Raw genomic sequence first — 11,351 nt, 5'->3', positions numbered from 1 at the left:
TCCCCTCCCCACAGCGGCTCAAGCCAGACCTTGAACCTTGGGATGGGCCGGGGAAGGGAGTCCCAGCCTGGCGCTTGCAGATGGTCGAGTACCGGGAGCTGCAGGGTCCTTCCTTCCTAGTGGGGACCCACCCTTAACCCACGATCTTCTCCTAGGGCTGACTTCAAGATTGCTGCTCTGGGTGAATGTTTCCCTTTATGTCCATTTTATTTTTATAAAATATATTTAACGTTGATAATGAACTGCTGATGTATATGTGTAAGTGGTTTACAACTTAGATTTATTTTTATTATTGTATGTTACACTCGCACCTCGTGGGAATCTCTCAGGACACCTGTCCCCTGGGATTCCCGACCAAATTAGTGCCCGACCAGAATGAAGCATTAAGTACTCAGTAGAGACAATCGCTCATATCAGGTTGCTCCTGCTCCTGGTGTTTTTGGAAACACATGTTTCTCTGCATTTCCCAAGGTTCTTTCTCTCCTCTCCCCTCTCCCTGCCTTGGACCAGCTGGAAGTTGAGGACAAGGATCCTGGAAACTTGATCTCAATCCATGTAACTGAGGATTGAAGCACTGGAAATGAGTTCCAGAGGAAGAAATAGCTCAACTCAGAGCATCTTTTTTCTTTTCCCGCATTCAGAAAACGTGCGTGAGGTCAGTCTTGCAGTTTCAGGTCTGGGATTGGAGAGAGGAATGATGGAGAAACTGGACTGGTTCAGACAGATGAGGGCAAGTATTTTAAGGATTGACATTGGATGGGAGTCAGTAGACATTCGTTTGAGGTTGTTCAGTGTGGAAAGATAGTGTTTGGGACAAGTTGCTCAAATGCAAAAGGTTCATTTAACTCATTAGAAGTCATCAGTTTAACTTAGGAATGGGCAAATTCTTAACGGCCAGCCAGAGGTGGTTTTGACTTTGCTGCTAATCTTTGTCCCAGCTTTTTCTCCACTTGTGACAGCTCAGAAACAGCATTTCAAATTTCATATAATTTTTTAAAATGTTAAAAGCTAATCTGCTGGCCTTGACTTGAAGAGATTTAAATATGGAAAAATTTATGAAGTGGATATGGGGAGCAGGCGGGGTTCAAAGGCAAAAAGATAAGCAGTCATTGATAATAGCTTATCTATGCTTTTATATTTGGAAATTTCCTTGGCAATTTAAAGCAATCAATCTGTATAAAAGTACCTTCTATACAGAAAGTGAGCAGTCTAAGGCATTTGCCCAATGCACAAAATGGTCAATAGGTATCTGAAAAGAACACGACCTATTGCAATTAAACACAGATATGCAAGGGAAATATTTGGCCCCTGGAGGATGGCAAAGGTTGTTTGATGATGCACACATGTAAGCAGGTACAACTACTGATGGTCCTAGAAACAGACAAAATTCTTATTTTTTTGGTGGGTCAAGGGGCTTGAGCTCTGGGCCTGGGCACTGTCCCTGAGCTCTTCAGCTCAAGGCTACCACCCTACCCATTGAGCTAAAGCCCAACTTCCCCTTCTAGTGATTTATTTAGTGCCTGGGCTGGCACTTACCCTTTCTTCATCACTGAAGTGATGGCTATGGTGACTATTGCAGAAGAGAATCATTTAAGCCCAATTCAGAACCAGCCTGAACAACAGTGAAACTCTGAATTTTTTTTAATTTTGGTCAGTCCTGGGGCTTGAACTCAGGCCTGGGCACTGTTCCTGAGCTTCTCTTGCTCAAGGATAGCACTCTACCACTTGAGCCACTTCCAGCTTTTTCTGTTTTGTGGTACTGAGGAATCAAACCCAAGGCTTTATGCATGCTAGGGCAAGCACACTACCATAAAACTGCATTTTGCAGCCTAAGAGATTGCCTCTTAGAAGCAACTGGAATGGGTAGCAAGAAAGTAAGGAATGTCCTTAGCCAAGGCTTAGTTGGCCTAGGGTGGCATGGGTAGAATGGAGCCCCAAAAGTTTAAGGTCGTGCTCAGTAGACACTTCCCAAAGTTCTATCACATCCTAATGTTGGACCTGTGGATAACCCAGAAGTTGAACAAAGGGCCTTTGAAGCTGTACCTTAAGAATCTCGAAATGAAGAGATCACTCTAAGTCACGAGCCCAACTACAAGCATCTTTATGTAAACAAATAAATATATGAAAAGACAAAGGCTGAGATGAAAGTGACACAGTGACATACAACTACAGGAAGCTGGAAAGCAAGTAATACGTCTTTTGCCCAACCCCAGCTGGCCCTCTATCACTTAAGCCATGCCTCTAGCCTGGCATTTTTACTTGTTAACTAGAGAAAGTTTTGGGACATCTTTTTGCCTGGGATGGCTTCAAACCATGATCCTTAAATCTCAGCCTGGTGAGATTTCAGGTGTAAGAAAGATAAAGCAACCACAAGAAATTAACACAGGACATTCTATGATTCTTTTTCAGTCATGGGGCTTGAACTCTGGGATTGGGCGCTGCCCCTGAGCTCTTTAGCTCAGGGGTACTGCCCTACTCCTTGAGCCACAGCACCACTTCCAGTCTTCTGGTGGTTAATTGGAGATAAGAGTACCACAGACTTTGGTGCTGGGACCGCCATCCTCAGATCTCAGCCTCCCGAGTAGCTAGAATTACAGGCGTGAACCAGGGTGCCTGGCAATGATTCTACTGTTTTGCAATTTCAAAATTCACTCATTTGGATTCACTTTGGATCTAAGTCATAGATCTCTTCCCACTCTTGCCATAATTCTGTTCTAAATAGAGCTCCTGGTCCCCCTTTCAAGTCTCCAGATGATATCTGCAACCATACACCTTCATTCGGCTTTCAGGACAATATGCACAGACCTGTTGTCCTTCTATCCCCTAACAGACTTTCCTGTGTGTTTGATTTCTTGTGATGGTTGCCTTCAGAAAACATTTACCAGGGATGTGGTCAAAGAGCTGAGCTGGGAGCAGCTCGGGAGAAGACCCCACCATACTCAGTTCCATTAGCTCTCCCCATCTACTGTGGCTAACCCATGAAGACAGAAGGGCTAGAAAGAAGCATGGTGGGCGGCCCTACTGTCAGTTCTTTCTAATCAACAAAGAGGTGTATTTGTTTGTCTCAGAGAACATCAATGTGAGCTCCTCCAAGTCAGGTTAACTCACACAGAGTTGGCACAGAGCTGGTGACACAGTCTGACTATATTATCTGCATCTACCCCAATAAGTGCTTACAATGCAGGAGACACAAGACTTAGTCCCACACTAAGTCTTCCAATGGGTATAATAGCGTTGTTTTATTTCTGCTTTATTTTGTGGAGATAGTCACACCAGGTAATCCAGACTTGTCTGGAACTCATCAATTCTACTGCCCCAGCTTCTGGAATGCTGGTATTACACGTGTTTATTATGCTAGATTAAAAAAAAAATTGTTATCCCTCAAGTTGATAGCAGGCCTGAGTATGATCCACAGACATCTGAATCCCTAGCTCTATGGATTTGTCCTGCAAATGGACCCTTCTGACTAGTCAGAGACATGCAGGTGACAGAGCATTAATTCACACCTCTCCCATCTCCAACTTGGTCCAGTGGGCCTGTGACAGTGCCCTGAAACTCTTAGTTTCACAAGTTTCAAGTCCAAATCTTGATTGGCCAGTGGGCTCACTCGGCGCTCAGGAAGACCCTCTTGCGTGCTGTGTTGGTATATGGGTGCCAGCGCCATTCCACATCTGCCATAGCCTCTTGCTCCAGCGTGCCCAGGCGAATCATATACACTGGGAAGAGGGGACAGGGGCATCACCATCCGCACAGCAGCCTCCCACTCCTGAGCCTCCCACAGGGGTAGGACAAAGCTCCAAACTCACACTTCAGCTCGAAGCGAGGCCCAACTTCGGTCAGTTCCACATTTCGGTGGTCCTTCTTCTTGTAGATGTGGTGCCTGGGGAGAGGTTGTGGGGTGAAAGAAGCTATGAGTTAGCCACATAAACACAAAAGATACAAATGGCACACCATACGAGCAAAATCCACAGACCCACCGGAATGAGATGTAGTCATCCTGGTTTGCAAAAGTTATCACTCGGTGGCTATCATCTTTGGGCACAGGAAACAAGTAGCGGAGGATGTCAGAGACCTGGTGTACAAGGAAGGAGAGTAGCAGATGCAAGCCTGCCTTCCAGTCTTCATTCCCTTCCCTCTGCCCACCCTCCAACCCCAAGACATACCCGTTTTCCTAGCCGGGAAGTAAAACCATGTGTGATGAGGTGAGGCTTAGCTTCTGACATGGTGCCCAGGTCAGGGATATCATGTCGCATGACCACATTGCACAGTGTGAAATACGCAGTAGGGCCAAAGGGCAGGTGGCTGACAATAAGTCCCACTGTAGGAGCCAGGCAGATCTGTCAGAGAGCCCATCTACTTTCAGACCATCTCCAGTCCCTCTTCCCTTCCACAAGACTTACCAGGTGTGCCTCGGTGCTCATGGACAACCAAGAGGTCAGTGACCCCATTGGCTTTGCAGGCTCGCACCAGTGCCCCCACTTCATGTCGGCCTCGGTTCATGCGCTGGGCACCAGGAAACACCAGCTTCAACTCCTACACATGGATGGAAGGGTGCCATCAGGACTGGAGCCACTGGTCTCAGGCAGCTCCCCAAATTCCATGCCCACCAGTACCTTTGCAAACATCTTCAGGCGGGAACTGGGGTCTCGAGAAGTAGTAATCATGATTTTGGGATCCTCAACTCCCGCCCATCGGTACTCATCATCTACATGGCTGGTCACCCCTGTCAGGAGCAAGAATGCACCATTACCTTGGGGTTGAAAACAACACAGTATGTCTGACAGAAATGCACTACATCCATGGAGGCCAAGAGGCTGGCACTAGCCCACTGGATATGAAGCATAGGTACAACTGAGGAAAGTAATTTTCTTTTTTGTTTTTTTTTGCCAGTCCTGGGCTTGAGCTCAGGGCCTAAGCACTGTCCTTGGACTTTCTCAAGGTTAGAGCTCTACCACTTGAGCCTCAGCATGACTTCCGTCTTTTTTCTATGTATGTGGTACCAAGGAATTGAACCCGGGTCTTTGTGCATGCTAGGCAAGCACTTGAACCACTAGGCCAAACTCCTGGCCCAGTAACTTTCTGTTTTTAAGCCTAATCTGCTGGGAACAGAAGTTAAGACACTGTCCTGTACTTGTAGACAGACATTCCATTGATGAAGACAATTAAAGAAGAAAAGAAGCAAAAGGAAAGCTAATGTGCTGTGTAACTGATACTGGGAACACTGAGTGAAAGGTCCTACAAGACTCAGGGGCACATGGGGACAGTTCTAGGAGCTGCTGTGGACACTTTCCTCCGGTGGAAGAGAGCCTGGCATGATGATGAAGGGCAGAGAAGTCAGCTCAGGGTTGGGGATGGCTACAAAGCAGTTACCTTCACCACCAGCATCATCAAATTCCAAGGACCCTTGTAGGGCCAGAGCCTCCCGGCGTAACTCAGTGGGAATCAGACGGTTTTCTATAGGCAAAAAGACAGACGAGGAGGTAAGTGAGACATAAACAAGGAGTTTCAGTTTATATAACATCCAGCCTGTACATATTCAATGGACAGACATATCCCTTCAGAGTAGATTACAGACAAACCAGTTTGGGTTTTTTTTCTTTTCTTTTAAGATACTTCTGCGTCAGCTTCTAACTGCTAGACTTATTAGTGTATACCACAATATGCGGTACTAACTTGTCACCTCACGGTTACAGACTTCATTTTCTAAAAATATTAAAACACAAATATGTCTTTTGTGGCTAAACAAAAACTAAAAAAACAATTAGGGCTGCAGGTGTAGGTCTGTAGTAAAGCGCTTGCCAGCATCTGTGAAGTTATGTTTTTTATTGTTGTTGTTTTCAGTTGTGAGATTTGAACTCTGGGCCTGAGCACTGTCCCTGAACCCTTCAGCTCAAGGCTTCCGCCCTACCCCTTATGCAACAGCGCCATTTCCCATCTTCTGGTGGTTAATTGGAGGTAAGAACCACCATCCTCAGATCCTCAGATCTCAGCCTGATAGCCTGATCCTCAGATCCTCAGATCTCAGCCTCTGGGAGTAGTCAGGAGTACAAGTGAGAGCCACCTCACCAGGTATTGTTTTTTTTTTTAAAGAAACACAGACTGAGCCACCTCATGCGGCATTGTGTGTGTGTGTGTGTGTGTGTGTGTGTGTGTGTGTGTGTGTGTGTGTATGTGTGTGTGTTTAAAAGAAACACAGAATGAGCCAGGTTCTAGTGGCTCATGCCTGAACTCCTAGCTATTCATGAGGCTGCGATCTGAGGACCACAGTTCAAAGCAAGTCCAGGAAGGAAACTCTGATCTCTAATAAACTACTCAAAATAGCAGGCAAGAGCAAGAACAAGATCAAACACAGGGTGGAGTAGCTGGGACAGTCAAGTTTTAAAGCTGGGGAGGAATTAGGCACAGGGTAAGCAAAGTTAACAAGTAGGCTTTAATTCTTGGAGATTGAAGCAATAATGCCATCATACAGAAAGTGCATTAAAAACAGAAGGAAGTCCTACCAGGCAAAGAAACACTGGAAAGATGGTCGACTATATTAACACATTCTGATTCAACGAATTTATTGGTTTAGTTACACATGCTGGCCCTGGGGCTTGAACTTAAGGGCCTGGGCACTGTCCCTGAGGTCTTTTGCTGCAGGCTAGCACTCTACCGCTTAGGTCCCAGCACCACTTCTGGGGTGGTTACTTGGAAGATAAGTCTCACGGAGTTTCCTGCCCGGGCTGGCTCTGAACCGCAATCCTCAAATCGCGTGAGCCATCAGTGCCCGGCTGGCTGCCTGGAGCTGGCCCTGGCTATCACTTCAACCACACCTGCAGTTCCTGCCTTTGGTTGGTTAACTGGAGCTAAAGTCAAGCAAGGCTGCAGCTGCCCGGGCCTGGCTCTGAACCACGACCCTCCGATCGCGGCCTGGTGAGCAGCCGGGAGCGCAGGCGCCGGGTCACCGCCTTCCACCCCGTGGAGACTCGGCAGCCGTACCTTCGAGTGCGCGCCGCACTTTCTCCTTTTTCTCCTGGGCGGTGCGCTGCGCCTCCTCGCGCGCCTTCCGGTACAGGTACTCCCGACGCAGGCGGGCCTCACGGCGCAGCTGGAAAACAGGCCGACCGCTACCGCCCCGGCGCCCCCGGACCCCCAACCCCGCACGGAGCCCTCCACCCGGCCCCCGGCCCAGGGATCAGCAGCACGACCCCTACCCTACCATCTCTCCTTCCCGGCGGCCGCTTCCGCGTGGATCCCACGCGACCTGCGGGCAGAGCGTGCGCTGAGCGCTCACTTCCGCCCTCAGTTAAGAGGGCCGCCGGAGGCTTCACTGGCGGCGGCTGCCCGGCGGTGACGTAGCGGACGGCAGAGGGCGTGGTCGAGTGGTGGGGCGTGGCCACGCGTGCCGGCCGAAGCCGGGAGATTAAAAACGACGCCTGTCATTAGTAAGGACGTCCGAGTTCCAGAAGTCCAGTTTTAAGATAATGAGCTGCTAACAGCCGTAACTGCGGCCCCATAGAAGCGGCACAGCGAGTGACCCGGTCGTTACCTCCGAGGCCCTGCAGAAGCGAGTCCCGCCGGCCCGGCCGTTGGCGCTCACACGGCACCTTGGAAACCGTTGGCGTCCGGCCTCCGCCGGAATCAACGCTTGGAGGCGGGTCCTCCTCCGGGAGCACCGCCTAGAGGCGGGACTCAGGCTCCCATTGGCTGTCACGCCGGCGCGCTGCGCGGTGATTGGGCAGCGGGACCGAGGCCGCAGCCTGCGCAGACTGTAAGTGCGGCTGGCAGATGGCCGCTCCGGACCTGCGAGCGGAGCTGGACTCGCTGTTTTTGCAGCTGCTCGGGGACCTGGAGGAGCTGGAAGCGAAACGGGCGGCGCTGAACGCCCGGGTGGAGGAGGTGGGCTCCTGGAGCGGGCAGGCGGGAGGGCAATGGACACAAGCCGAATCTCACCCTTTCCCCCCTCAGGGCTGGCTCTCGCTCGCCAAGGCCCGCTACGCCATGGGCGCCAAGTCGGTGGGGCCCCTGCAGTTCGCCTCCCGGATGGAGCCCCAGGTCCGCGTGCGCGCCAGGTGAGCGGCCCCCGGCGCCGGGGCGGGCGGGCAGCGACCAGGCCCGGGCAGTAACCGGACCGTCCGCCTTTGCCCTCCCTCCGTGCTTTAGCGAGGCCCAGGATGGACTCCAGACGTTCAGAGTAGTCCGAGCGGACGCCCAGACCCCAGAGGACGTGGGGCCCCGCGAAGCAGGTGAGTTCCCAGAACTTTGTCCAGTCAGGGCCCCTCCCAGCTCTCAGACAACACACCACACCTGTGGCGCTGGAGCGGAAGAGCTTGACACTTTAGTAGGGGAGATTAGAGAAGTTATAGCTGGATTGCTTTACTGTAGGTGGTTTTCCAATTAGGGGACGTTCTGCTGAAGGCAAATGTTCATCTCTTGTTTAGCTATTTGGAGTTGCTAGTTAATTTTCCTAAGAAAAAGATCGGATAGTTGGAGGACCCGTGTTCGTTCTTTTCTGCATGCACAGACAGAATTGACAAGTTCATTGTGTTACGGTAACCAGGAGGACGAGTGTCATCCAAATTACTAAAGAAAAGGTGGTGCTGTTTCCAGGAACACCAATGAAAAGGTGGTGCTATTTCCTGGGACGCAACAAGGTGTGGGGGGATTTTCTACCTTTCAATGTTGTTTTTAAGCATCAAGAGCTCAGAATAAGCTCAACATTGCCACCAAGATAATAAGGATGGAGTAGTAAAGCCCCGGTCTCCTGTGACTTTCTCCCCCCAGCTCTACGCAGACGCAAAGGCCCTGCTAAGACCCCAGAGCCAGAGTCCTCTGCAGTCCCACAGGACCCCCTCAACTGGTTTGGAATCCTGGTTCCTCACAGTCTTAGGCAGGCCCAAGCCAGCTTCCGAGATGGTGAGTGAACCCTGCCAGTTTGATCATGTGAGCTTGCACTAAATTCCAGCCTTTATCTACAAAGAACACTTGAAAATGAACTCACATTAGGGATTTTCTCCATTGCAAACTTTGGTTGCACAGCTGCTGTCTTCATTTATTGCCTGTGTTTTAGGTTCCTGCCAGCTGCAGGGGTACAGTAGGGAAGAAAAGGGACAAGTAGCTTCCATGGAATGTCTGCTTAGTGTAGGGAACGTATGCAATGTGTAAATAACAAACAGTACTCAACAGTAAAAATTGAGCAAGAAAAACAAAACGAACAGTAACAGGATGTGATAGGAGTAGGTGGGGAAACTTTCATGAAGAGCAGTCAAGGAAAGTCTTTAGGACCTGGGAGAAGAGCCTTATGGCTGATCTGGGGGACAGTGTTCTAGGCAGAGGGATTAACCACTGCCAATGCCTGAGGGGTAGAGAGAAGACCCACAAAGTGAAGTCAGTGCAGTGGGAGTAAATACTGGGGTGCAAGGCAGGGTTTGCTAGACCTGGACTCTGATAATCAGCCACATGGTCACTCTGAGCAGAGGATGGGGTAGTAGAACTAACAGTAATAGAAGTGCTCGGATGGAACAGACTAAAGGACACAGAGAGGAAGTGGGTGTGGTGAGAAGCCAGGTGTGAGACACAAGAAGAGGCAATGGAGGTGAGGACTTGTGTGTATCTTCATAGCAGAAGTTCCACATTTGCTAACACTTTGGTTGTAAGAATGAGGGAAGAAAATGAGTCTAAAGAGCTCATGGGTTCTACCCAGGCCCTGGGAAAACAGAACCTCCCTCCCTTTGAATGGGCAGGTTGCAGGGCAGCAGCTGGGGGAGGGGATGTGGGTGTGTGTAGTGTGTCTACCAAACACTCAGGAACAGTGGATGTTTGGACACAGGCCTCCAGAATTGGGAGAGGCCTGGGATGGAGAGACATCTGGGAGTCCACTGGAGACAGAATGATGGTGTTAATACAGATGGAAGATTAAAGCTGAGATGGCAGGGTTAAAGCAGAGGATCCAAGAGTGTGGATGGGAGTATGGGAGAGGAACAGTAGCATACACAGGGCAGAATCCAAGAGGAGAAAATGTTTCCTAGAGGGACCGATTAGTAGGAGGTTGAGATTGAAAACCACCTGCTAGTCCGCCTGCTAGACTATGACGTGAAAGAATAAATGGCAAAGATGTCTTATTTCTCAATGCCATGTGACATTCTTTCTTTGTGCCCAGGCCTGCAACTGGCTGCTGATATAGCCAACCTCCAGACTCGAATCAACTGGGGTCGAAGCCAGCTCAGGGAGCTCCAGGAGGAAATCAAGCGGCTTGAGCCTGGGGCTGCCTGACTTGTGTCCAGAGGAAAGCACCGGGCACAGTTGCTCTTGGATGTGGCTTCATGTGTCAGGCCTCTTTCCTGTGTCCCTTCTCCACCTAATGTTTCCTCCTTAAAATGACTTTGGTGTGCATGTTTCTGGCTATGTGAGGTGTAAAGTTTGAAGAGGCAAACTAGGCAAAATTGAAAGCCACTTTTGTGAAACCTTTTCTATTCCAATGTTCTCAGAGGACTCCCCCCTACCCCCACAAGTAACAGGTACAAAGTGGTTCATGTTGTGAAAGAGTTGAAAAATTCATGTATTAGTCAAGTGTGGTCTTGTCTATAGATGATGCAACACTGTGCAAACAGTGACAGAGCAAGACTAGTGGTACAGATCATCCATGGACAACTGACAGGCCAGTTCATAACAAGAAAAACACCTGGCTGAGCATGGCAGTTCATGTCTGTAGTCCAGGCTATCCTTGAGGTTGAGGCAGGACAAGAGAAGGTTATGGGGGAACCCTTGAGCACTCAAGTTATATTTCCTCCCCTGCGAACCCTGTCCTCGACTCACTTTTCTACTGTGTTCTGCTCTTTTTTTTTCTTTTTTCTTTTTTTTAAGCAATTTCTAGGAGCTCTGCCTGGAGGAGTCTTTTAATCTTTTATGAGAGATAAATATTTATTTGTTAATTTCATTTTTTCACCATTTAAAAAATAAAACATTACATCAAGCTGCACAGGATAATTGAATAGTTAATAAAATGAAAGATATAGTAACAGTCCATAAACTCTTGTGTTTTAAAAAATCTTAAAAGTATAATTAAAGTTACAGCTGTTCCATGATTTTAAGATTTGTGCTTAATGCAATGACAAGAGAAGGCCCTGCTGTTTTCCCTGTGAGCCTCTGTAGCTTCTCGAAGTATGTTTAGCTCCCACCCATCCTTTCTACATCACGTACACCTCCGGTGTAGAAAAATTACTCTGTCCTAATCTGTCATCTTTTGCATACTCCTAGTGTAAATTCTTGATTTTGTAGCCTCCGCTGTGTTTCATTGGTTTTGTTCTGGTACTCTGGCATCACACATTTTAATTCTTTAGACTTGGAAAGATTTGTTCTTGGATAAATGGGAG

At 48.8% G+C, this 11,351-nt stretch overlaps 2 protein-coding genes across 2 annotated transcripts; one reads left to right on the top strand and one right to left on the bottom strand.

The window, feature by feature from the left end:
• Positions 1–3,214: 3,214 nt before the first annotated feature.
• Positions 3,215–7,315, bottom strand: Imp4 (IMP U3 small nucleolar ribonucleoprotein 4). The gene is made up of 9 exons (XM_090342989.1): positions 7,199–7,315; positions 6,979–7,087; positions 5,371–5,454; positions 4,614–4,723; positions 4,401–4,533; positions 4,164–4,318; positions 3,978–4,072; positions 3,807–3,880; positions 3,215–3,716 (listed from the first exon to the last, which is right to left on the bottom strand). Exons 1-9 carry the CDS (start codon positions 7,199–7,201, stop codon positions 3,604–3,606), a joined length of 876 nt encoding a protein of 291 aa, XP_090199115.1. The 5' UTR covers positions 7,202–7,315; the 3' UTR covers positions 3,215–3,603.
• A 287-nt stretch (positions 7,316–7,602) lies between these two features.
• On the top strand, positions 7,603–10,957 carry Vma22 (vacuolar ATPase assembly factor VMA22). The gene is made up of 5 exons (XM_090342990.1): positions 7,603–7,878; positions 7,948–8,051; positions 8,143–8,225; positions 8,764–8,895; positions 10,139–10,957. Exons 1-5 carry the CDS (start codon positions 7,768–7,770, stop codon positions 10,249–10,251), a joined length of 543 nt encoding a protein of 180 aa, XP_090199116.1. The 5' UTR covers positions 7,603–7,767; the 3' UTR covers positions 10,252–10,957.
• Positions 10,958–11,351: the final 394 nt, after the last annotated feature.

This window comes from Megascapheus bottae, chromosome 12, assembly GCF_031878675.1.
Source record: "Megascapheus bottae isolate mThoBot1 chromosome 12, mThoBot2.hap1, whole genome shotgun sequence".
In the NCBI taxonomy this organism is placed as follows: Eukaryota; Metazoa; Chordata; class Mammalia; order Rodentia; family Geomyidae; genus Megascapheus; species Megascapheus bottae.
Note: the sequence above shows the minus strand (reverse complement) of the source record. Positions and strands in the feature narration are given on the sequence as shown.